This window comes from Haliotis cracherodii, unplaced genomic scaffold (genome assembly GCF_022045235.1).
Source record: "Haliotis cracherodii isolate W230 unplaced genomic scaffold, xgHalCrac1.p SCAF_10, whole genome shotgun sequence".
In the NCBI taxonomy this organism is placed as follows: Eukaryota; Metazoa; Mollusca; class Gastropoda; order Lepetellida; family Haliotidae; genus Haliotis; species Haliotis cracherodii.
This window is the reverse complement of record NW_027266265.1, coordinates 6,993,741-7,021,651: the sequence shown is the minus strand read 5'-3', so window position 1 is coordinate 7,021,651 and position 27,911 is coordinate 6,993,741. Positions and strand designations below refer to the sequence as shown.

Here is a 27,911-nt window from a genome sequence, read left to right as displayed (position 1 = left end):
AGAGAAATTACCTTGGATTCAAGATGGCGGAATAATGTTGTTTATCTGTCGTGGACAAAATATTACCCTATCTGACGGGTGACATGTTCGAGATCTGACATCGGCACTAAGGTAAGTCTGTCATTATTGCTGTAAAATTGTAGGATTGTTTATCAGCGGGCAATGGACATGTGTTTGAATACTCTGCGATGTGTTTTCCGAAAATAGAGAGTCGGTGTCAGTGTCACTAGGCCCGTATGTTTTATATCTACCTCGATATCTACATTGGCCTAATCATTTTCACTTTGAAAGTTTGACTATTTTCAAACTATTTAATACATTATGTTAGTGTTTTGGTATTTTTCAGTGATTGTGCATGCCTGTTATTCTCGTTATATTCTTTTATTCAAATTCCTTTCCGTCTTGTCGCAGGTGCCCGCTTACCATAAGGTCCGCGGGTGCAGGCTTACGTAGTATTGACTATACCAGAGTAAATAAAACTAGTATAACACTCTCATGGATGTGTACTGGGGCCTTGTAGTGAAACGAATATTGATAGCTTGCACAGTATGTTCCTAGCTTGTATTTTGACATTGTTTTCATTATTGATAATGATAACATTGATATTGATAACTTCTCCCCGATCATCATCATCATCATCATCATCATCCTAAACAATCTCAGCTATACATGTAAAACAAGTGGTGAAAAAGCGCTCAGTACTCAAGGCTTGTCAGAAATAACCAACGAGGATCCCTTAGTTGCAGTGTGTGACCTGATTGTTGGTCATTGCATCCTATTGGCATAATGTGCATGGTTCATTACACGTTGCCTATTGGTTTGTCTGGACTATTACCTGCAGCCCCATGGTCTAGTGGATAGTTTGATGACTGCCTGTGTCATACCTAAAGACGTTTAGAGATTAAAACCTCTTTCTGTGTCTTTGAAAATGAGGACCGTCTCCGTGGTCTAGTGGTAGAGCGTCCGCCCGGAGAGTGGAAGGTCCGGGGTTCGATCCCCGACCGCGTCATACCAAAAGACGTTAAAAGATGGTACTTGTTGTTACCCTGTCTGGCGCTCTGCATAAGGTGATAAAACAAGGACTGGTCGACTCAGAGTCAATATACTGTGTCTGAGTTGGGTATTCATGTTAACAGTGGTGTGGCATAGCACTGTAAAACTGGTATTATTCTGGACTTCTAAAAGCAGCCACACACATGCATGCGACTCAGCCTAGTTACTTGCAGTTTGAGACCTGTGAAGATCCGGGATAGAATAGGTCTTCAGCAACCCATGCTTGCCGTAAAAGGCCACTATGCTTGTCGTTAAAAGGCGACTAACGGGATCGGGTGGTCAGGCTCGCTGACTTTGTTGATGCATGTCATCATTTCCAACTACGTGGATCGATGTTCATAATGTCAATCACTGGATTGTCTGGTTCTGACTCGATTATTTACAGACCCCTGTCACACAGCTGGAGTATTGCTGAATGCGGTGTAAAACAACCAACCAACAACTTGCAGTTTGGTGTGATTCTGGCTGAGGTGTTGCATTCCTCAATCCTGTCAAGATTACATAGAATATTCAGAGGAAGTGCGCACAGCACTAATTGCGTCTTAACAAGCTCTGAAAAATGAATGCTTGACAGTAGGGCTGTAATGATTCACTGATACCTACGACATCATTGATACTAGTTACACATGATATTTGAAATGTCAGTTTGTGAGATCGCGATATGCTATAAATAGAACATGAACTAATAGAGTTACCTCCCATAATGGCAGAAGTGGCATAGAGGCACTATAAGAATGGCAGAACACAAAGATGTGGTAGTTGAGGATGCGCCTGTTACCATGGCTCTACTTGACCCTGGAGCAAGTTTACAACACTAGACTGGCACTGTTGACTGTCATCTGACTAGACCACGATACCTGGGCCAGATGCATGATGTGCATTGGCGTGTTTCACCAGACTTGTAAACACTTACGACTGATGCAGTGTAAGAATTAACCACAAAAATCAAGGGGTCCGTGTCATAACTCCAATTTTTAAATTAAAGATTTACGTAGTCCAAAGACTCATAGTGGAAAACTTTAAAGGCCTGTTTTGAGAGCTGATGATGACATGGATGATTCTAAGCATTACAGACAAAATCAAAATTGCAAATCATTGAACCACATTTTCCTCCTTCATCTTGAAAATGGGGGCACAGGTGGCCCAGTCGTCTAAGGCGCCGCAATTCTCTGTGCAGAGTTGCGTCCCTTGGGCATGCCAGAAACCTATGATTGTGGGTTTGAATCCCGGTTCACCCCAATTATGTTTCTAGGTTTGTCAGCACCATACCCGTGCTTGTGGGTTTCACCGAAGTGGTAAATGTCTGAGACCTGCATCACTTCAGGCTTTCCTCCCACATTAAGCTGACACACCGTGATATAACTGGAATACTGTTAAAAGCGGCGATAAACCCAACTCAATCACTCTCTCACTCATTTTGAAGTCTTATCTCTGTGGTATATCTTATCAACTGAAGACTCAGTATCACCAACAAGATTCAATATTAATACAAAGATGGAACACTAAATTTCAAGGCTTTTCAAGGCTGCCAACTGTCATTTTCAAAGCTTTTTTTGTTGTGTTATTAGCCTTAGTCTGTTATTATTGTATTAAATCCAGCATACTGTATATTAGTCATAAGGTCTCAAAAGCACTATGACCATCAAACATTTTCCAACAAGATTTATTTTGCACCCAACAGAAAAATAAATCATGAATTGTTCAGGGTCTTTGGCACACAAATCTATCACAGTGATAAAGCTCACTTAAACGTCTTTGGTACATATGTGTGTGTGCTTTGACAAGTATATGTGATTAGGTACAAATTCAAGGCTTTTCAAGCTATTTTGGTGATTTTCAAGTATTTTCATGTGGGACCTTCAAATTCAAGGGTTTTTTCAAGCCTATACGAGTCCTGACCAGTGACGCAGTGTAGTAGAATTTCAACTCAATTTTGCCATGCCGCCCCTGGCGGGGAGGGAGGTAAGGGAAGGTTCTGGGGTGAAATAGCTTGCATGTTCATCATGCATATAGTTGTTGTATCTGTGTATTAGCCGATAAAAGAGCGTTTCATGGTCAGTTGATTTAGTTGGTTGGGTGTCCGTCTGAATGTGTGCAACATTACACATATTATCAACCACAGGTTTGTTTACTCATTTTTTCAACCAACGGTTTGTTTACTCATATTATCAACCACATGTTTGTTTAATCATTTTTTTCAACCAAAGGGTTGTTTACTCATTTTATCAACCACAGGTTTGTTTACTCATTTTTTTCAACCAAAGGTTTGTTTACTCATTTTATCAACCACAGGTTTGTTTAGTCATGTTATCAACGAAAGGTTTGTTTACTCATATTATCAACCAAAGGTTTTTTTACTCATTTAATCAACCACATGTTTGTTTAATAATATCATCTACCAAAGTTTGTTTACTCATATTATCAACAACAGGTTTTTTTTACTCATAGTATCAACCACATGTTTGTTTACTCATACTATCAACCAAAGGTTTGTTTACTCATATTATCGACCAAAGGTTTGTTTACTCATATTATCAACCAAAGGTACCATATCTCCTGTTTCAGGTGGAGCGATGGAGCCAGAGTATTACCAGGAGAGCAGTCGCCGGAATGGCTGGTCCCTCCCGCCGCATCCCCTGCAGGGCGTGGCCTGGCTGGTGGTCATCTACTTCATCATCATCTACTTCACCACCCTCGTCCCCGTCCTGCCCACGGAGTGGCAGCCGGCGGGATATATCGTATCTTTTACCCTACAGCAGATTACCACTCTTTTAACATGTTGAACACCTCACTAGATCAGGATGTACTTTGCTTGCTTGTTTTGAATGTTTCCATCAGTGAGTTGGTTGGTTGGTTGCTTTGTTGTTTGACGCCGCAATCAGCAATATTCAAGCTATATGACAGCGGTCTGTAAATAATTGAGTCTGGACCAAACAATCCAGTGATTAATATCATGAGCATCGATCCACGCAATTGGGATCGATGACATGTATCAACCAAGTCACTGAGCCTGACCACCCGATCCCGTTAGTCGCCTTTTACGACAAGCATAGTGGCCTTTTACGGCAAGTATGGGTTGCTGAAGACCTATTCTACCCCGGAATCTTTACGGGTAGACATCAGTGAGAATATGTCATATTTTACTGATTTGGTATTGTGTCTTGACCATGATACAGCATGGCCATTATCAGACTATACCACTGTTTGGAATAATATTAAAACCCAACAAGGCAGTCAGGCAGGTTACCCATAAGTGTTGCCTGCCCATCTTAAAAGTTACTTGCCCGCATTCAGACATTATAAATATTTAATATCGTAAAAACATAGGAGACAAATTGCATCTTGATTCTGTTGAAATAATGCAAACTATGACTTGAGAATCTACAAGGAGTTATAATAAAAGTGAATATGTAAGTATTCTTAAATTATCTGCCAGGCAGTCGGGCAGGTTGAGGAAAATTTCATGCAGCCCGACAGAAAAGTTACCAGCCACAGGCAGGTGGGCTACCAGTTATTTCAGACTTTGGACTATACCAATTTATTACTTTGTATACTGGCAATGACGAGGTGAGCAAGATGAAAGAAGTGGCTAAGTAATTTGGTAACATTGTTGAAAATACAATAGACTTTGTCTTGGAATTAATTACAGAATGTCGGTGTCTTCATGTGCTCACAAGTCCAATCGGGACTGTTGATGAAGTTACCTATGAAGTTAGCCATTTGCAAAGCATTCTGCAATGTTTGGTTATTTTTATTTCGACTTGTAACGCAAACTAATGATTTCTCGTTAACATTGTTATCATATGGTGTGTTTAGACATGTATAAATATTCTGCTGCTCTGTCAATAAAATTATAAAACATAACAGATATAATAGCGCTGATACAGATGACGCAAGTGAAGTATTAGGTGACTTGCTCTGCCAGAAACAGTATGTAGAAGGGCCTTTTCAAAGCTGAATAGGGGCGGTCGGGTAGCCTAGTGGTTAAAGCGTTCGCTCGTCACGCCGAAGACCCGGGTTCGATTCCCGACATGGGTACAATGTGTGAAGCCCATTTCTGGTGTTCCCCGTCGTGATATTGCTGTGATATTGCTGGAATATTGCTAAAAGCGGCGTAAAATCAAACTCACTCACACAAAGCTGAATATGAAAATTTGCTGGTTACCCTGCTTGAATAATGATGCCAAAATAATGAAGCAGTTATGATACAAGATTAAATCCTTTTAGATCAGTTTCACTAAAACGAGGAGCAAAACACTTTCAGATGGAAGATTCTACAGTGGCACGACACGCACGGTGGAATATGGTCACCTGCATGTACAGATTAGTGACAAGATGGATATGTGTGAGGCTTGATATGAACTTGCGATGCTTCAGATTTCCAGGTGGCCTGTGTCACTGACCCCAGAAATAACAAATGACCATCCATTTCTGAGCCGTATACTGAGTGTCCCCTTGGACCTGAACAAGGCAGATCCAGCATTTTAAAAAAGGAGGGGTCCAAAATACTAATATCTAATTACTGCCAAAAAATGCTACATGTTGAATTGGTTTTCAAAAGGGGTTGACCAGACCACACCTATCCGGCGTCTTCCTCCACCCCGACTGCACCCACCCACACCCCCTCTATGGTGGAGAGATACATGACCTATAAGTATTAAATACATCAGTTTGTCATGTGCGGACCTCGGTTAGAAAATGTCCTTTTCATCCCATTTCTTGGTGTAAGAAGAAACTAAATTGGATTTGGTCAGTTCGTCACATAGGGATCTCGTTTAGAAATGATTACTAGCAGCCTATTTCTTGGTGTAAGAGGAACAAAAAATGATTGAGTGGTAAGGCTCAGTGATTTGGACAATTGCACGTCACAGAACCTGAAAATGTTCGAGGTATCTCGTAATATCAACCACTGGCTGAGACTGGAATATTTAAAGGCCAGTGTGAAAAAGCTTGCGTATTACTGACTGCAGTATTAACAACAGTAATCAAACAACATGGTGATGGGTCAGTTTCTAGTGTTGTTGTTGATCTCCCTGTTCTGTTGTTCCTTGACACCCTCAGATTAACGGCCTGGCGTGTCTGGTGCACGTCTTCACACACTTCATCGCCACCCTCATCAACCCAGCGGACGAAGCTGTTCTCCGGGCAAACTTCAACGACAAGATGCCAACATTTGACAGAAAGAAACGAAGACATGTTATTGAGAATCAACACTGTTATTTGTGTCGTGTGAATGTGTAAGTGAATTGGTTGTCATGGCTAATGTAGAGTATCTGAACCAGACTAAATCATACGTTAATGATGAGTAATTAGTTTACTGGGCAAATAGCAACATATTTCATGGTTTCAGCTGTAATATTGATGTGTGATAGGATATTTAATATTACGTTAGGTGTCACAATAACATCTTTAATCTTCTTAATAACTAACACTGTGTGGAGGAGGGAGTGTGTCTTGAGATATATTTTGGTTTTCTCTTAAGGACCCTTCGATATGTTGTGTAATTAATTTTTGACGTATGATTTTGACTAGGACCTCTCAAATTATATCCATAATATTGCTTGGGTTTGGTTTTACGCCGCTGTGAACAGTATTCCAGTTATATCACGGCGTGTTAGCTTAATGTGGGAGGAAAGCCCGAAGTGATGCAGGTCTTGGACATCTATAACTTTGGTGCTGACAAACCTAGAAACATAATTCTGCCAATCAGCATTCAAACCCTCAATCATAGGTTTCTGGCATGTCCAAGGGACGTAACTCTGCACAGTGAATTGCAGCACCTTAGACGACATTGAATGAAATTTGATATTCATCTGTGAAGTGTCATGATTATTTTAATGTTATTATACAGTAAAGTACAGTTATAACGAACTCAAGGGGACTTCTAATTTTGGTTTGTTATAACCGTAGTTCGTTATAAGCATATATACTGCGTTGCTACAGCAAATAGTCAGGACCAAAAAAGTAAGTTCGTTATATCCGTCAGTTCGTTATAAGCGTGTTTGTTATAACCGTAGTTTACTGTATTTAATTTCTGCTCTAATATCAAAATTAACTGAAATGATTAAGACACAGGTTCAGCCTAGACCACATGGGCTGCCACAGAGTGTCAGCATTCGTCAACTCATGTGTTTGTGTTTCAGTGGGTCCAAGTCCAAGCACTGCAGTGCCTGCAACAAGTGTGTGTCAGACTTTGATCACCACTGTAAGTGGCTCAACAACTGTGTCGGCGGCAGGAACTACAGGTCAGTCTCGTTGAGAGTCAGTGAATGAACGTGGCATGATGCAGCAGCTAGCAATATTCCAGCAATATTCCAGCAATATCAGGATGGCTGTAGTGAATGAGTGGGTATGGTTTTGTGCCGTTTTCAGCAATATTCCTTCAACATCACAGCAGGGGACACCAGAATTGGGCTTCACATGTTGTACCCATGTGGGGAATCGAACCCGGGCCTTCAGCATGACGCGAGAACGCTTTGATCACTAGGCTTCCCAACTGCCCTCACGATTGCTGTAAGAAATCGATCAGGCAAACCACAGACTGAGAGCATGAACACCGAGCTACATTGCTGGGGCATGATAACACAGAATCGGCCAAATCACAGCCTAACCAATAGATCCTCTTTAATCGGATCTTAAGACAAGCATGGTTGCTTTGAGAAAATATGCTGGTAGGATTTGACTGCTCATCTGAACTATCATATGTCTGTGTGTTATTGCTTCAGCAAATGAGACAGTAATCTCTATGATACAGCCAAGAATTAAGGCTTTATTGTTTCTAGTCGTTTACGGTGTGTTACTAATGCGATTGAGTTGCATGGCAGTATTTGTTGATCTTCATGATAATTACATCATAGTACAAATATGTCATCATCATCATCATCATCATCATCATCATCATCATCATCATCGTTATGTCATGAATTGGTATCTGTATGTGAAGTAGTTGTCATGAAGTAGTATCAGTAGGTGAAGTGAGTGAGTGAGTTAAAATTTAATGCCGCATCGGCATAATTTCAGCCATATAGCGACCAGTATGTGAAGTAGTTGCCCTGAAAGTAGTACGGTATGTTCATTAGTTGTCATGAAGTGGTGTCTGTATGTTGAGGTCTTCAAGAAGTAGTATGTCATAATCACACGTAAGTAAGTTTCAAATGTTATGTAAATGTGAGGTAATTGTCAAGAAGTGTTACTGTCTGTGAAGTAGTCGTCAAGAAGTAGTATTTTGTGTGCAGATGGTTCCTTGCCACGCTGGTCAGCGGAGGAGTGGGATGTCTGCTGATTCTCTGTGTGTGTCTGGTACAGTTCATCGGATTCTACACAGATGAGAAAGATGGACGTCTCCTGCAGCCATACAGAGGTACACACTGTTATTGGAAACTATACTAAGGATATTAATATTTCCTGGCTAATACCATGTTCATCTCATTGAACGCCTGGTAAAAGTATATTTTCATTAGCTGCACAGCCACAAATGAAAGCATTTTGCACTTTACACATTCATAAGAACAACACCTTTTCTTTTCTTTTGGCCTTGACTATATTGATAGACATTCATGTAAGTATTTACTTTCAAGTTCCCTGTGCTTTGGTTTATGAGCATCATTGAGTTCACTATTAATGCTTTCAAGAGGCCAAACATTTATTTTCTTTTTTTCTCTTGCACTCTTGAATTGATTAATAGGGCTTTCAGGTAAATTGTCCCGGCTGATGCTTGATGATTATACTGGAGCTGGCTATTACTGGGATTTGTTATGTTATGTATTGTACATGCATTAAGTGTTTCCTGTAATCTCCCATTATACGCACTGAGTTACCTCCCTTTGTTTGAGATTCTGTACTTCACATGGCTGCTAGATAAACAATAAATACAGGATGCACACCTGCACAACCTGCACGCAATGATAAACTATTACAGATGTTATTTTTCATGGCAGCAATTGAATGACCATGGCCTATGAAGGTTCTTCTATTGACAAAATTTTGATGTTGTATTCAGTTGTTTGCAGACGTGACATGTAACATTTGTAACCATGGTAACTTTGGATTAAAAAGGTAATAATTTTGTTTGCTTTATTTCCAGGCAACCATTCCATAGCTGGTATGTACACAAACATTTGAACATTATAAAAGAAATCGTTATCATTGGAAACTATAATTACTGTAACTGTATTTCATTAGGCAAGTTGTTATTATTTTGTCCATAGTGACAGGAATACAAGGATTTAAAGAATATATTGTAATTTGAATAAGAATTATATAATTTTGAATAATTGAATTTTATAAAGTAAGGAAAGGGTAAAATAAATTTTTTTTACTTGATAAATACTTCAAAGCACCAAAAACAGGGCTTGTTCGTCGGAATGTCATCACTTGTTTTTTTTCAATATGACTTTCCATAATACAGAGTTTGAGATACTGCACCAGAAAGTGAACAAGGAAGGCTGGCTTGCTCTTGTGGGGATCACAGGCCTGCTGGCTTTCATCGCAGTCGCACTGCTCACACATCTCTTCAGCTTCCATGTCTACCTCAGTAAGTGTCCTACATTTTACCTTGCTCTGACACCCCTAGTACAATAACATGCTTATAGAGGCCATGCTGATCTGCACTTATCTTCACAAGCTCTGTCAGACGGTGATAATGCGACAGAAGATCATGGACCATTTCATGCCTTCTACTATCCAAACAAGTTATCTTTAAGTACCCCAAACATTTCCCTTGACAGGGTGTTGTGTACAAAATCTGTAAGTGGGAGAACTGAATAGTTCATCCTGTCGCTGTTGGAGCACACAGTTGCCTCAATTCGCTGTGCAGAGTTGTGTCCCTTGTGCATGCCAGCAACCTAAGATCGAGGGTTCAAATCCTGGCTATGTCTCTAGGTTTGTCAGCAGTCGTACGGGGGGCACGGGTGGCCCAGTCATCTGAGGCGCCGCGATTCGCTGTGCAGAGTTGCGTCCCTTGGGAACACCAGAAACCTATGATTGTGGGTTCGAATCCCCGTTTGCCCCGATTATGTTTCTAGGTTTGTCAGCACCATACCCGTGCTCATGGGTTTCACCGAAGTGGTAAATGTCTGAGACCTGCATCACTTCAGGCTTTCCTCCCACATTAAGCTGACATGCGGTGTTATAACTGGAATACTGTTAAAAGCGGCGTTAAATCCAACTCACTCACTCACTGTGAACATTTAAGTTATTACAAAAACAGTTGCTTTCCATCTTTGGTAATTGATACGATTGATGATAACAAGTCTGTTTGGGTAAATTTAAACTTTATTTCATCACAGTTGTTCGTGTAAGATGTTTCATGACAATTTTCGTTTTGATAATCGTTAATATTTCTTCCCATCAATGATATTTCTGATTATCAATCTTTTTTACCCAGCCCTAGCCTCCATACTTAATTTCTATGTTGTGATGCACTGACGGCAACATGAATGTGTTCACGGCCTGCCTGTGTTGCAGTGTGTAAGGGCCTGAGTACGTACGACTACATCGTGATGCAGCGGGAGGACCTGAAGGATGCGGAGGAGTACCAGGAGTACACCAGCAACAAGCAGCGGCTGCAGCAGCAGCAGGCCAAGGCCGCCAAGAAGGTAACACCGGCTCTTGAGCCTTGTTTTGTCACCACCATGCCTGTGCTCCTGAGTTTCATCATGATCGTCAACATCTGAGATCTGCATCATTTTGGGCTTTCCTCCCACATCAAGCTGACATGTTTCTGTATGACAGAAATACTGTTCGAAGCGGTGATAAGCCTAAATAACTGATTCACTCGCAATTTACTACAGAAGTTTGACAACTTTTATGCTGCAAATATTCCTCCAACTTCTGTCCTTTCATTCTCATAACCATGTTAACATAGAAGGATTCACATATTGCCTATCTGTCATATTTCCCATCCTGGATAGACTTATAGTAGTTGTAGTTCTGTGATGGTTGTAGCTCTGTGATAGTTGTAGTTCTGTGATGGTTGTAGCTCTGTGATAGTTGTAGTTCTGTGATGGTTGTAGCTCTGTGATAGTTGTAGTTCTGTGATGGATGTAGCTCTGTGATGGTTGTGGCTCTGTGATGGATGTAGCTCTGTGATAGTTGTAGTTCTGTGATGGATGTAGCTCTGTGATAGTTGTAGTTCTGTTGTGGTTGTAGCTCTATGATGGGTATATCTATGTGATGGATGTAGCTCTGTGATGGTTGTGGCTCTGTGATGGATGTAGCTCTGTGATGGTTGTAGCTGGTTGATGGGGGTGGTTCTGTGATGGGTGTAGATCTGTGATGGATGTAGTTCTGTGATGGGTATAGCTCTGTGATGGTTGTAGCTGTGTGATGGTTGTAGCTGTGATGGGTGTAGCTCTGTGATCTAGTTCTGTGATGGGTATAGCTCTGTGATGGTTGTAGTTCTGTGATGTAGCTCTGTGATGGGTATAGCTCTGTGATGGTTCTAGCTATGGTCAGTTGTGGCTGTGATGGTTGTGCCTCCATTAAGTGATGGGTGTAGTTCTGTGATGGGTATAGCTCTGTGATGGTTTTAGCTGTGTGATGGTTGTAGCTGTAATGGGTGTAGCTCTGTGATCTAGTTCTGTGATGGGTATAGCTCTGTGATGGTTGTAGTTCTGTGATGTAGCTCTGTGATGGGTATAGCTCTGTGATGGTTCTAGCTATGGTCAGTTGTGGCTGTGATGGTTGTGCCTCCATTAAGTGATGGGTGTAGTTCTGTGATGGGTATAGCTCTGTGATGGTTTTAGCTGTGTGATGGTTGTAGCTGTGATGGGTGTAGCTCTGTGATCTAGTTCTGTGATGGATATAGCTCTGTGATTGTTCTAGCTATGTGTCAGTTGTGGCTGTGATGGTTGTGGCTCCATTAAAGTTGTAGCTCTGTGATGGTTCTTGCAATGTGTCAGTTGTGGCTGTGATTGTTGTAGCTCTGTCATGGGTGTAGCTCTGTGATGGGTACAGCTCTGTGATGGTTCTAGCTATGTGTCAGTTTGGGCTGTGGTAGTTGTGGCTCTATCATAGTTGTAACTCTGTGGTGGTTGTAGCTTGGATTGTTTTAGCTCTCATAGGGTTGTAGCTCCTAGTTGGTTAAGAAGAACTTTGCCCAGAGATTGATGTTGAGTTGCTTGTGTTATAAGATGCTGCATTTCACAATCATGAGTTGTGTCTCTTATCCACGTTAAGACCTGCTGATAGTGGGTTTCCAAGGCCAAGATGTTCATCGCAATTCAGATCCATTGTAAACAACATGGACTGAACTTAAGCTGAAATACTGTTTACCCTAAAAACATCCAACGCACATACATGTGAGGAGCATTGTGAGAAGGATAGGCACAATTGTGTTTTTTTGTGCTTAGGAAAGGAAGGTAGTACTTGAGATTGGATAGATTGCCAATGATTGTTGTTTGTGTACAGAGTAATCGAGTGACGCCAACAAAGCCAAAGCCAGCAACGACAATAGACACTGTTGATGGCAGCCTTCACAAACAACGCAGGTATGTTCTCAGGGCCCAGTTGTCTGAGGCACCACATTGTTTGTAATGTGTGGAGTTGCCTCCCTTAGTCGTGCCAAGATCCTATGATCTTGATGATGGTGTGAATGAATCCCAGAATTGTCTTGATTTTCATCTCTGAGGCAGGGTTTTCACCAGACTCAAAATATTGCTCCCTATACACATGCAAACTTAGAATGGATTCAAATACTTCACAAAAAATATGTCTGCAAAGCTACAGATAACTTTTCGAGCAATTGAGTTTTTACTCCAGAGTTTCGATTTTGATTTGGTCATTACGTTCTTCATTGGGTAACCAATATTTTTTCACTCATCTATTTATCACTCTATTGTTTTTTTCCCAAAATTAGTGAACATTTAAGGATTTACAAAAAATGAAATAATGTTTTTGATGTATATAACTGTTCTAAATATATAGGCTTGACTCGGAAAGTAAATAAGCTCATCATTGTGTTTTGGAAATTAGCTTCTTTGTACGCATACTGAAAAAGCTTCATTTGGTATTTACGCAAGCTGTTTTCATACATTTGAGGTGTTTTTTTTAAGCATGTGTTTCTGTATGCAACTTAATTGATAGTAATTGGATTTTGAATATTTGGGGGGGTATTTTATGCAAATACGCTGCTTATCTGTAGCTCTGTGTCTGTTTGATTCAATAAACCTGATCAAAGTGAAAGTTTGCAAATTCCATATCACTGGCATTTGTGTTCCACTAAGAGGCACACTCAAAGTTCAGAGTGTCACATCTTGAAGGCTGCATGAACATGATGAAGACGGTAGATGCTTATGACCTGCATCGCTTGGGGCTCTCCTCCCACATTAAGAAGATGTAACTGAAATAATGTTCACTAACTCTTGTCCCAAACAGTTCTAAGCATAACAAAAAAAAATTGTTTTGTTTGGCCCAGAGAAACCTTTATTCATTTGGATCAATGCTTCAGAAGTTAACAAAGAAAAAAAGTTACTTTCGAATTTTCAGAATGGTTCAGATTCCTTATTCATGTACATGCTGTCACGGGTTCTGTGCACAGCACACAGGTCACAAATCAGGTGAAGTTAAGCAACGTCGGTCGCAGAGTCCTCTGATGGATGACCGCGTTTCGGCAGCTTGGCTCCTGGGAGTTTCTAGGACTTCTGTTCTGCCCCGCACTGAAGCACATGTAACAAACTTGGCATCTCCTAGGGCAAGTGACTGTTTTTGAAATGTGCCACTGTTCACCCAGCAGTGAATGGGTACCCGGTAGGATGCGATGGCAATGTGGTTGTTAACCTTCTAACGCAGCTTGAGTTGTATACTCCCAAGGGAGCTGAGAATAATTCTAGAGTGCACAGTGATCCAGGGACCAGGGTAATAATAGCGCTTTGAGCATGCCTCTGTGTGGTGTGGAATATCTGCACCTATTAGCCTATTAGTAGTACAAAATGTAGTAGTATTGCGTATGAGCTGGATGTGTGTAGTGTTGGCCTGTTTTCGCTACAGGAAATTGTCGTATGACAAGGCATTCAGGAACCACTGTGATGAGGAGGGAGAGACTCCACCCCCTACAGCCAGCCCAATACACAAGCATGATGACTCTCGTACTAAAGTATGTACTCTTCTCTTTGTGGAGCACCTGTCTCCCCCAGTTCCCCTTACTTAAGTAAGGCCTGAGGATTGTGGGTAACGATGTGATACTGTGTTGATTGTGTGCTAGTGTATCCCAGTGATGTGGATCACACCATCAAACACTGGTTATTCTGTTCCAAGGTGAGATAACTGAATGTGGTGAGGTAACTGAATGTGTGAGATAACTGAATGCAGTGAGATAACTGAATATTGTGAGATAACTGAATGTGGTGAGATAACTGAATGTGGTGAGATAACTGAATTAGATGAGGTTACTGAATGCAGTGAGATAACAGAATGTGATGAGATAACTGAATGTGGTGAGATTACTGAATGCAGCGAGATAACTGAATTAGATGAGGTTACTGAATGCAGTGAGATAACAGAATGTGATGAGATAACTGAATGTTTTGAGATAACTGAATGCAGTGAGATAACTGAATGTGGTGAAATAACTGAATGTGGTGAGATAACTGAATGTGGTGAGATAACTGAATGTGGTGAGGTAACTGAATGTAGTGAGATAACAAAATGTGATGAGATAACTGAATGTGGTGAGATTACTGAATGCAGTGAGATAACTGAATATGGTGTATATTCGCAGCATTCACTCACTTTTTGTGATTTCTTCCATCTAAAGTTGGAATTCCACCTTTTTGTTTTTGGTAAATCGCACCCAGGTCACTAATTCAGTGGAGTATTTGGTAACATCATGAACAATCACAATGAATCAAAGATTGGTTGAAGGAAGATTCAAGATAACTGCAGTTCAGAATATAAGCTTGAATATCCATTCCGGATTCAAAATTATATTATTCAGATAAATAAATATGGTTGAATATCATATCTTTTAGAAAAGTGTTGGGGTCAGGAAACTTCTTTTGTGTTTGTGAAAAGTGGGGTACTGGATTGGTACTCAATATAACATGACTGTCATTCATTCGTAGTAAAAATAAAAAGGCTGTCATGTGGCGTTTTTAGTCTTACTGTTGGTGACTTCACTCAAGATTTCATTGATTTATGTCAAGAATGCCTAACATTAATATTTGCCCATCATTGTTTTGACTACAAGTGTTTCTTTACTCATGTTACCATGGCAACATGTCTATTTCTGTGCTACTTCTTTCAGAAAAGCATCCGACCAGATGACAGCATGACAGCCGTTAAAAAGATGAAAAAGAAGAAAAAGAAAGTTGTTAAGCCGGGTATAAGCACTGTTGGTATGTTACCATGGTTACTTGTTTAACAATAGCTGGGTATAAGCACTGTTGGTATGTTACCATGGTTACTGGTTAAACAACAGCTGGGTATAAGCACTGCTGGTATGTTACCAAGGTTACTGGTTAAACAACAGCTGTTTATAAGCACTGCTGGTATGTTACCAAGGTTACTTGTTAAACAATAGCTGGGTATAAGCATTGCTGGTATGTTACCAAGGTTACTGGTTAAACAACAGCTGGGTATAAGCACAGCTGGTATGTTACCGTTGTTACTTGTTTAACAATATGGTCATTTGGGCCAACAGCAGGTATTTCTCTAGACCTGCTCAGAGGCCAATATTTGGCCCCAAAGTCTGCAGCAAATTACAGTAAAAATGCCAACTGTAAATCGTCAGTGTGCCAAGTATTTGGCCATCCTGTCTATGACAAAGATGGCTTACGCACCACAGATAAGAGCACATGCAAGTATTGTGATACATATCGGATCGTGAGTAAGGTATCGTGATACATATTGTATCGCACAGTTGGATTATCATCCCAGCCCTAGTGAGTAGTCTTAACATTATCTGCCACACAGCCGGACAGGTCGAGGAAAATTTCAGTCATCCCGACAGAAAAGCTACCAGACACAGGCAGGTTGGCAGGCAGTTATTTTGGACACTGATCCAACATCACCCCATGTAGGGATTCCAGTAAGAATATTTCCCCAGCCTTCTGAGCTGGTTGAATGAGGTGACAAAACAACTCAGGTGGTCATGCAATCTCATTAAAATCAGATCTTAGTTCTCACTACCGCTAAACAAAGATTTGAGGACATCCCATTACAGGTCACGGCAGACCGACCTTGCGCGAACTTTGACTGACCAAGGGAATGACCAATCAGAAGGCAGCTTTCTCGCGCTTTACGGCACCAATTTCAAATTGGCGACCACACTTCGAAACATACTTTGACAAATTCTTGATTACAAATTTGTTGTCGTTAAACCCGTAACTATTGTTCGGAATGCACCGCGTTAAAATTTCGAGGTTGCATGATTAGAAATCACATTCCGACTGTCACTTTCATAATCTGGTAAGCGACACTCTGATTGGTCGGATGAAAGGTTGTTCTGACGTGACCCCTAATGGGATGTCTTCAGATCTTTGTTTAGCGATAGCGAGAACTAAGGTCTGATTTGAATGATATTGGTGGTCATGTTCTGTGACATTGTTGTTAGCATTCATTGTTACTCATATCATTCACTGGTTTGTTAATTACTGACCCCTGTCATTATAACTGCAATATTGATGAGAGCAGAGTTCAAGTAACAAGCATCTCCTGTTTCAGACAACCCCGACTTATATAGTTCGAGTCGTACACGGCACTCTGATTACCACTCGGATTCTGGAGAGTCCTTAAAAGAAGTCCAACACAGGCACCCAGACACCGAGTCTTATGACAGCGCCGTGCTTATGAACTTTGACCAACACTCCTCGCAGGCGAGCCTGTTGTCAGGGAACTCCCACCGGCGCCAGGAAAACAGGAAACGCAGAACGAAAGTCATTGGCGTTGACGTCAACACGGAAGAGGACAATGATGACCTCAATGCAACACACATGTTTTCTATCAACGAAAATGCCAAGTACAGAAAGGATGGTAGCTTAGATTATTCCAATGGCGGTGCCTCTCTGCCCCTCACTCCTGTGATGTTGCGGAAGAAGCAGGATGTGCCCCCGCTTGACTTGACCGCGCTGAGGTCAAGCACTGAAAGCACAGCGTCCGCTACATTCAGGCCATATAGCGGAACTGTCCGTTCCACGGACACATATGGTCTGACGGACAGACCTCTGCCCAGGTTGAAGGCTGTTCCGGAAGGAGGGTTAGATACTGAAGTTTGATCATCTGTTTGGGTCAGGAAGACAGAAGGGAATAGATACATGAGATGACATCAATTGTTAAATATACATGTAGTCTACAAAACATACTTCCTTTAATTATGAAGCAGATAAGTTACATTTGTGGTGTGTGGGGAAGGATATAATTGGTTCTACATCTGTCCAGGAAGTTGAAAATTGCTCAGTAAACAATGTTTAACATTGTTCCAAATTTTGTAATATACTTCTCTGTGCCAGTAACTGATGTTAAAACTATAAATTTGCTTTCAGTATTTACTCAGGAACATATTTGTAGCATCCGTTATCAACATATCGGTGTCATCACACTAGAAAAGAGAGTATAAAGTAAACATTAATTGTTCCTGTGGATTCTAATTACAGTACAGGAGTGATAAGTATAGACATGTCTTTGTTTTCTGAAAAATGGTGGATATACGCCTAACTTGTAGTCATTTTCTGTGTGTATAATATTTATTGACATATTTATCAGAGCGACAGTCATTGACATATTGTGTCATGTTAATTTAGTATTGTTTGTTTTCTGTTTTTCTGTTTTTATTTATGATATTTTATTTCACTTGTCCAATCCGATCCAGCGCTGTTTTAATTGTTACTTGCTGCGAGACTGTGATCGTACAAACACAGGACCCTGCTACTCATTGTATCTCCCTTCGATCCACATACACTGAAACCTTGTTAATCCAAACAGTAACATCCCAGCATCATCATCTTAACTATCACATTTCAGAATCATCCTCATCTATCCAGGGTATTATATCTCCATTCTATTGTAATAACAACCATGGATGGACCCATTTGCCAACATAGCCAGCGTCCCGTTGAACGTACACAATTTTAAGAGATGTGTGAGAGAGGGAGGATGGGGAGAGGGAGGATGGGGCAAGGGAGGGAGAGGGAAACATGGATGACGCCATAGAATGAATCTATGGCGGCGAACGGGTCCAGGTAATAGATCATAATAGAATGGAGATATTATATACTGGATAATCGAGAATGCTGTTTATGTGTAGATGTTCCTAAGTGTCGAGAAGGAAATTATCAGAACTAGAAGGGCTTCACTACGCACAGATAACAAGGGTTTCACTACACACACATAATAAGGGTTTCACTATTCACAGATAGCAAGGGTTTCACTATGTACATCATGAAAGTCACTACACAGATGACGAGGGTTTCACTATGCACAGATAACAAGGGTTTCACAACACACAGATAACAAGGGTTTCACTATACACACATAATAAGGGTTTCTTCACTATGCACAGATGAAAAGGGTTTCACTACACACACATAATAACAAGGGTTTCACTACACACACATAGTAAGGGTTTCACTATGCACAGATAAAAAAGGGTTTCACTACACACACATAATAACAAGGGTTTCACTACACACACATAGTAAGGGTTTCACTATGCACAGATAAGGGTTTCACAACACACAGATAACAAGGGTTTAACTATTATTCAGTATTAAAGAAGTTGTTATCCATAAATTGTGTCTACATTGTTAAACACGCTCTTCTTGGAATACATGTATACATTTGAATTTTTTTATGACAACCTGTTTGGAATATATTGAAGTTGTTAATCATGTTAATATTAATATTATTATTTAATACATGTTTGAAACAATAATGAATAGATTTACAGATTTGATAATCTGCTACGTTCTGTAATGTTTATGAGTGTGGAATGATATTTAGGATTTATTAGGCATGAAACTACTGGCTCTCAGGCCATTTGTTGGTGTGAAGGGGCAGCCTTGTCTGGTGGGCAGTGGGTGATTAGAGTCTTTATTTCTTTGTCCAAAAGATGAGATGTATTACTGCTGCTGATGCTGATGACAAGGCCCAAGAACCAAGTATAATTCATGAAGCCTGACTGTGTGCATAGGCCTGTAGTTGAGTATGATCATCCCTGACTCTTCGTCATGTGCTGCTGTTGTGTACATACTTGCATCCCTGTCTCCGTACCTTGCGTGTTTCTATTGGTGGTACATCATAGTTGCTGTACAGAAAACTTGTGATACCAAAAACACTGTGACCTACTGGACAGATTCACAGTCACAATATGCACTTGTTACCATGGTTACCTGTATATATCTGGCTCAGGCGTGTATCTGTGATAGGCATGTTATTTACAGGAACTGCCTCAAAGATGTCTCCATGTTTCTCATATGTTCCAATGGCTAGGTGGCCCATGCACTGGGTTTAGCTGTTCAGAGTTGCCTCAAAGATGTCTCCGTGTTTCTCATATGTTCCAATGGCTAGGTGGCCCATGCACTGGGTTTAGCTGTTCACAGTTGCCTCAAAGATGTCTCCATGTTTCTCATATGTTCCGATGGCTAGGTGGCCCAAGGCACTGGGTTTAGCTGTTCAGAGTTGCCTCAAAGATGTCTCCATGTTTCTCATATGTTCCGATGGCTAGGTGGCCCAAGGCACTGGGTTTAGCTGTTCAGAGTTGCCTCAAAGATGTCTCTGTGTTTCTCACATGTTCCGATGGCTAGGTGGCCCAAGGCACTGGGTTTAGCTGTACAGAGTGGCCTCAAAGATGTCTCTGTGTTTCTCACATGTTCCGATGGCTAGGTGGCCCAAGGCACTGGGTTTAGCTGTTCAGAGTTGCCTCAAAGATGTCTCTGTGTTTCTCACATGTTCCGATGGCTAGGTGGCCCAAGGCACTGGGTTAAGCTGTACAGAGTTGCCTCCCCTGGGTGTGCCACAAACTTATGATAGTCGGTTTGAATCCCGGTTTGCCCTGATTATGTTTCTAGGTTTGTCAACACCATACCCGTGCTCGTGGGTTTCACCAAAGTGGTAAACGTCTAAGACCTGCATCACTTCAGGCTTTCCTCCCACATCAAGCTGATATGGTAACTGAAATTCTGTACAAAGCAATGTTATACCAATATCACATCTTTTGAGACATATGGATAAATAATGATCGATCATGAAGGTAAAAAGCAGAATCAACAGTTCAGAGCATTTCCTTTCTTTGTCCTTCATGTACAACTGAAAGTCTGCCCAGAGTGTCTAGAAAGTGAGATTCTGTTCCTGGGTAATAGTGGGGTCGGGTAGCCTAGTGGTTAAAGCGTTCGCCCGTCAAGCCGAAGACCCGGGTTTGATTCCCAACATGGGTACAATGTGTGAAGCCCATTTCCGGTGTCCCCCGCTGTGATATTGCTGGAATATTGCCAAAAGTGGAGTAAAACCATACTCACTCACTCTTAGGTAATAATGTGTAGAGTGCTTGATGTTCCCAGCACTGGGACTACCTACTTACAGAGATAGTCCTACCAATCTCCTGTTCATAATAAAAAAACAAGAAGCTGCTTTAATATTCAGATTTCATGAAAATTAAAAACAATTGATTCAATTTGGGGTTTCTTTTCAATTTTGACCTCCCTTTCTCAAGGTGCTTCCTGAAACACAGTCTGAAAAAATGTGTCCTTTAAATGAGTTCAAAAATCACACCGGTTAAGTGATTAGTGATTCAAATTGGGAAACATCCATAATGTTTCCTTGTTTAACATGAGATCATGTTGCGAAATTAAGTTTTTATTAAATGACAGGTCAAAGAGTTTTTAAATTGACTGTCTCTGAATATTTTGTCCGCATGGGTCGGGAGGAAACAGTTATCTCATTTAGTCATGTCTTGATGCTGACAATGCCAAGCTGACCCTCACTGGCCATTGTCCAGTGTCATGACCTGCATCTTGTCATACAGCCATATATTCACAGAAATCCATCTGGACCCTTGAACATCTGGGGTAGAATAGGGCTTCAGCCACCCATGCTTGCCCTAAAATGTGACTATGCTTGTCGTAAGAGGCAACCAACGGGATGAGGTGGTCAGACTTGCTAACTTGGTTGATGCATGTCATCGTATCCCAATTGCGTAGATCAATGCCCATGACGTCACTCACTGGATTGTTTGGTCCAGACTCGATTACTTACAGACCGCCGTCATATAGCTGTAACATTGCTGAGTGCGGCATTAAGCTACAAACAAATAAAACTTTGAGGAAGCCCAGCATTTCACATTTTGTTTTCTCAAAGGCATATCGCAATTCACGTAAGTGGGAATTGTTCCTTCGTGATATGCCTTTTAAAGCGCATAATTTCAAGCTGGAATATTGCAGAGTGCGGCATTAAACAACAAACAAACAAAAGATACTTAAAGATTTTTCTCAGATGAAGATGTTATGGTTGACCTAACATAGTGGATGATTTAGAGTGAGACTTGCAAAGGAGCCTCCGGTTCGTCAATCGTAGCACTGGTTGCTGTGTGGAATGAGACTGTTATGCAGGATTCAATGACCTTGTAGATGTCAATAGGACATCCCCTCAAGGCTGCTGTGACAATTGTTTGATAATGCCATAACTATGTATTGATTTTAAAGGGTTTATTGATATGCTATTGATTGCCTTGAAAGGTTCTATTGACATTGTTGTGTTGATGATGTATTGGATGCAGGGGTAGGTGCTTCATATGATCAATATACTGGTCCACCATGTACTGGTGAATATATGCATCCTTTAAGTTTGAGGACTTGGGTATTGATTGTATCATTGTAAGGCTTTGTGCTTTAGAAACTATGTTCCATGATACAATCCTATTGCCGTGTTATACAACCTAGCATCCCCCCCGAAACCATGGTACTGTCAGATGGGTGAGTGTGCCAACCCAACCCCCTCCCCCCATCCCCTTAGTCCCGAATACCATCTAATTTTTCACTCTGAATCATTGTTCACCCAAGAATCCCGAAAACTATTTAACACAATTTTCAAAAGCATTGAGAAAAGGGTGCGATTTGAAGTTAAATTTCTGAAAAGATATTGAAGAAATGAAATATACATGTATAAAGGACATTTCTTTGTGCACCAAGCCAATATTCTTTTTTAAAATGGTGAATCTGCATACCCAGTATTTTATTTTTGTCCTGTGTACAACACTGGCGAGTCCTGAATACCGTGTAAATATACCCCGAATCCCATGTACCCAAGGGGGGATGGATGCCTCATTGGCATTACCTGCTTCGCTTTCCTCCCACATAAAGCTGATGCTGTGATATGACTGAAATACTGCACACGGCACTGTTAAACCCAACTCCTGTCCTGTCCTTTCTCAGCCGTCTGAGGTACCGCAATTAGGTTACAGAGTTACATCCCTTGAGCACGACGGAAACATATGATCGTGGGTTCAAATACCAGTTGCCTGATTATGTTTCTAGGTTTGTCAGCACCGTACCCATGCTTATGGATTTCTCCAAAGTGGTAAACGTCTGAGACCTGCATCACTTCAGGCTTTCCTCCCACATTAAGCTGACATGCCGTGATACAACTGGAATACTGTTCAAAACGGCCCTAAACACTCACCCTCCTATCTTTAGTTATCATTGGTGAAGTAATATTCAGTCTTGTAGGGCTGGGATGGGTTCCCACAGGATTCCCCGGACCCGTGGTTAGTCACGGGATATATTCTAATGACTAAAATTATCTGGAACTCTATGGTCACACTACAAGTCATTAATGTTCGTTTTTCTTTCTAATACGTTTTGCCAGGGTTATGCTAAAAAAGTTCTCAATAGGACATTTTGAGACATCTCCTGAGGCCTACAGTGGGTACCCGGGTAGGGTCGGGTAATAGGGAGGTGGGTACCAGGTAGGGTAATAGGGGGGCAGGTAATAAATTTGGACACATCCCAGCCCTACAGCCTTGGTTCACAGAATCACACAGTGGTTGTATCACTAGGAATGTAATAAAACCACATACTTAAACATAACTGTGGTAGGTTATGATCTCTCCATCTGTGCTTGGCTATCGTGTATCTCGGCCTCTGCTGAAGCCTTGATGGTGCAACAGCTGCACACGTATCACTAACCAGGGCATTAGGCATATTTGGAAACAATCTTTGTTTGTGCAATCTGCCGATCCTGCAAAAATCTTTAACTCAAAATGAATTTGGGAAGCTCGAATATTATGTACACCCTCCAGGTCATAATGTCTGTATTCATTCGATAGTCTGGATGACAAGCAAACTCCCTACCCTCCTGACTTCACTTGGGTCTTGCTGCTCAAAACACGGATATTTTTTATGATGGCCTTATTTAGTCAGGGGAAACGTGTGGTTTGATGGAGTCTGCTGGATACGTGGTACACTAACATATTTCACATGTTATCATGGGCATGTATAGAGAGATGTGATCAATGCAGTCAGTCATCTCTGAATTTAGATCTGTTGTCATGCAAACAGTTTCATGATTTTCACTGAATTTATTTTCCGTTCAGTCTAACCCATTGTATATTAATTGTACTTTAACATTCAACATTCAACATTCCACATTCCACATAAGTATGTAATTTTACATGTTTTATAAAGGAGTGTCAGGTTTGTTGGCAGTGAATACAAGGAGGTAGTGTTTTGAATCTTCACGGTTTGGTAATGTCACTGAAGTGATGACAGGCTGATCCTGTCTCGATGGCCACAGGCTCATCACCTGTGTTAGGTCCAAGAGGTGAAGGTCACAGCATCAGGCTAAAGGGGACCTCACTGTTGCTTGTTATACCATTGTGATAAGGTTGTTATTTTATGGCTGAAAAGACCTTTCGCTCCCAACTATCAAATGTTTGTGATCAGATTTCTCTAAAGGTATAAATGGGGTGTGCCATTTGGGACATTTTGGAGATTTGGTTTTGACTTCAGTCCAGCTTGTTGAGCAATACGATGCAACACATTCCAACAGGGTTTTGACCACTGTGCCCCGATGTTGTATACATTCCGCCATTGTTGTATGTACATGTATTATACAACATGTCCACCATATGCAGCGACCAGATTCAGGAAACTCTACCAAAGCGCCATCTGTATGCAGAGCTGTCTGTACAATCCATGTGTATTTATAGGCAGTAGTGTCTGGATGGAACTAGTTGAGGTATATATACCAGGCTCCATCTGTGTATTGATATGCGGTAGTGTCTGGATGGAACTAGTTGAGGTATATATACCAGGCTCCATCTGTGTATTGATATGTGGTAGTGTCTGGATGGAACGTAGCTGAGGTATATATGCCATGCTCCATCTGTGTATTGATATGCAGTAGTGTCTGGATGGAACTAGTTGAGGTATATATGCCAGGCTCCATCTGTGTATTGATATGCGGTAGTGTCTGGATGGAACTAGTTGAGTTATATATACCAGGCTCCATCTGTGTATTGATATGCGGTAGTGTCTGGATGGAACTAGTTGAGGTATATATACCAGGCTCTATCTGTGTATTTATAGGCAGTAGTGTCTGGATGGAACGTAGCTGAGGTATATATACCAGGCTCCATCTATGTATTGATATGCGGTAGTGTCTGGATGGAACTAGTTGAGGTATATATGCCAGGCTCCGTCTGTGTATTGATATGCGGTAGTGTCTGGATGGAACTAGTTGAGATATATATGCCAGGCTCCGTCTGTGTATTGATATGCGGTAGTATCTGGATGGAACTAGTTGAGATATATATGCCAGGCTCTGTCTGTGTATTGATATGCAGTACTGTCTGGACGGAACGTAGCTGAGGTATATATGCCAGGCTCCGTCTATGTATTGATATGCAGTAGTGTCTGGATGGAACTAGTTGAGGTATATATACCAGGCTCCGTCTATGTATTGATATACAGTACTGTCTGGATGGAACGTAGCTGAGGTATATATGCCAGGCTCCGTCTATGTATTGAAAGTCAGTAGTGAGTGGATGGAAACGTAGTTGAGGTATCTATGCCAGGCCTCAAGGAATGAATTTTCTTCTGCTTTCATTAAGCTGAATATGTTGGTTTTACATGCATGGACACATGCAGAATACTGTAAGCCATATATGTAATGTTCAGTATGCTGTGCGTAAACGTTAGACAATTAGAAGGCCAATCATATTGTTCTTGTTGTGGATTTTCCTGGTAAATATATTTCAACATGTATAAGGAAAAACTTAAAAAAAAAATGCCAATTGTCTCAAGATTAATGTGACATAAAAAACTCTTGAATGAAATTCAGAGAAAACAATATACAGTAAACTACGGTTATAACGAACTGACGGATATAACGAACTTACTTTTTTCGTCCCGACTATTTGCTGTAGTCATGCTGTATATATGCTTATATCGAACTACGGTTATAACAAAATATAATTAGTAGTCCCTTTGAGTTCGTTATAACCGTACTTTACTGTACATGTATTAAAACAGGAAAACTATTGGCCTTGCATGAATAATAAATGTCAAGTTTAGCATGAATGTTGCTAGCTGAGAAAGATGTTCCAGGAGGCGGTCAACTTGGAGGAAGGTCATCCTCTGCTGATCGGTGATACTTTTGTTTCAGAGTCAGAATGACCTGTATTACAAAGCGCTGACTACATCTAGTTAGTGAGGACCAATTCTATTATAGTGAGGACTTCTGTTCATATTGTGGAGTAGTTCTCGTTGTTTTTGTTTATAGATAGGGATGTGTATGTTGCCAGTTCGGTTGATGTCTGTGATAGTTGAATAATTGTATCACCCATCTGTGATGAATTTATAAACAACCTATTTTCTACATCTGTTGTCTGTTATCATTTTGAAGGCTGCTATGTCCTATGTACACCATATAAAACTAACGCAGCCTGATCTGGGTGTCGGGGCACGGGTGGAACAGTCACCTAAGGTGCATGAATTCACATTGCAGAGTTGCGTCCCTTGGCACAACAATGATTGAGGGTTCAAATCCGTGTTCGCCCTGATTATATTTCTAGGTTTGTCAGGACCATACCCATGCTCATGGGTTTCATGAAACCTGCATTTCTTCTGGCTTTCGTCCAATATTAACATTAAACACATATACCTGAAAAACTGTTTTAGGTAGTGTTTACCTCAACTCAAGAAAATGTAATCTGGCTGCAGGCAATTGTAAGAGGCAAGTAAAATGAGTGTTTGGTGGACTAGAGATCACTGGTGTGTGTTGTCTAACAGGACCTAAGATCACTGGTGTTTGTTGTCTATTAGGACCTAGGATCACCGGTGTGTGTTGTCTACTCTGAGGACCTAGGTATCACTGGTGTGTGTTGTCTATGAGGACCTAGGATCACTGTTGTTTGTTGTCTATGAGGACCTAGGATCACTGGTGTGTGTTGTCTATGAGGACCTAAGATCACTGGTGTGTGTTGTCTACACTGAGGACCTGGGGATCACTGGTGTGTTGTCTACACTGAAGACCTAAGATCACTGGTGTGTGTTGTCTACACTGAGGACCTAGGGATCACTGTTGTGTGTTGTCTATGAGGACCTAGGATCACTGGTGTGTGTTGTCTACACTGAGGACCTAGGGATCACCGGTGTGTGTTGTCTACACTGAGGACCTAGGGATCACTGGTGTGTGTTGTCTATGAGGACCTAGGATCACTGGTGTGTTGTCTATGAGGACCTAGGATCACTGGTGTGTGTTGTCTATGAGGACCTAGGATCACTGGTGTGTGTTGTCTACACTGAGGACCTAGGGATCACTGGTGTGTGTAGTCTACACTGAGGATCTAGGGATCACTGGTGTGTGTAGTCTACACTGAGGACCTAGGGATCACTGGTGTGTGTTGTCTACACTGAGGATCTAGGGATCACTGGTGTGTGTTGTTTACACTGAGGACCTAGGGATCACTGGTGTGCGTTGTCTACACTGAGGACCTAGGGATCACTGGTGTGCGTTGTCTACACTGAGGATCTAGGGATCACTGGTGTGCGTTGTCTACACTGAGGATCTAGGGATCACTGGTGTGTGTTGTCTACACTGAGGACCTAGGGATCACTGGTGTGTGTTGTCTACACTGAGGATCTAGGGATCACTGGTGTGCGTTGTCTACACTGAGGATCTAGGGATCACTGGTGTGCGTTGTCTACACTGAGGATCTAGGGATCACTGGTGTGTGTTGTCTACACTGAGGACCTAGGGATCACTGGTGTGTGTTGTCTACACTGAGGACCTAGGGATCACTGGTGTGCGTTGTCTACACTGAGGACCTAGGGATCACTGGTGTGTGTTGTCTACACTGAGGATCTAGGGATCACTGGTGTGCGTTGTCTACACTGAGGATCTAGGGATCACTGGTGTGTGTTGTCTACACTGAGGACCTAGGGATCACTGGTGTGTGTTGTCTACACTGAGGATCTAGGGATCACTGGTGTGCGTTGTCTACACTGAAGATCTAGGGATCACTGGTGTGCGTTGTCTACACTGAGGATCTAGGGATCACTGGTGTTTTACGGCTTGACGAGGTGTTGCTGTAATTATGGAGAGCCTTTGGAAACCTTCTAGAACATTGCTGACAGAGACTGGCTGACACAGATGGAAAGAGTTAGAGTAACCCGTATACCAAGCACCGAAGGTATCCAGGCACATGTCTGTTAAGTATTGAGAGTCGTGAAAGGGCCTCCAACATGGTATACTAAAAGTTCAGCCAAAATGCTGCTGATCTGGTCAATATACGCCGATGACGCGCTATACCCATAGATCGATCATTAGTTTTCCTGTTCAAGTCTGTTGTTTCTCTGGGATATGATACTTCTGAAAACTCACCCATATATTCCCATGCTTATTATTCCTTTCACAAAAGGACACACATA

General features: G+C 41.4%; 1 protein-coding gene across 1 annotated transcript; it reads left to right on the top strand.

Annotated features, from left to right (window-relative positions):
• Positions 1 to 25: 25 nt before the first annotated feature.
• LOC139454010 (palmitoyltransferase ZDHHC1-like) lies at positions 26 to 18,178 on the top strand. Its single transcript, XM_071235483.1, has 12 exons — positions 26 to 111; positions 3,619 to 3,791; positions 6,115 to 6,290; positions 7,197 to 7,298; positions 8,289 to 8,413; positions 9,137 to 9,154; positions 9,461 to 9,586; positions 10,519 to 10,649; positions 12,463 to 12,542; positions 14,041 to 14,146; positions 15,296 to 15,386; positions 16,714 to 18,178. Exons 2-12 carry the CDS (start codon positions 3,627 to 3,629, stop codon positions 17,262 to 17,264), a joined length of 1,671 nt encoding a protein of 556 aa, XP_071091584.1. The 5' UTR covers positions 26 to 111; positions 3,619 to 3,626; the 3' UTR covers positions 17,265 to 18,178.
• The last annotated feature ends 9,733 nt before the right edge of the window (positions 18,179 to 27,911 follow it).

What these genes read in the sequence shown, in the direction of transcription:
- LOC139454010 (XM_071235483.1), top strand. Translation starts at nt 3,627, where the DNA reads ATGGAGCCAGAGTATTACCAGGAGAGCAGTCGCCGGAATGGCTGGTCC. An exon ending in GGCAGCCGGCGGGATATATC is followed by an intron (nt 3,792 to 6,114) that starts GTATCTTTTACC and finishes TGACACCCTCAG; the next exon opens with ATTAACGGCCTGGCGTGTCT. An exon ending in AGCCTTCACAAACAACGCAG is followed by an intron (nt 12,543 to 14,040) that starts GTATGTTCTCAG and finishes TTTTCGCTACAG; the next exon opens with GAAATTGTCGTATGACAAGG.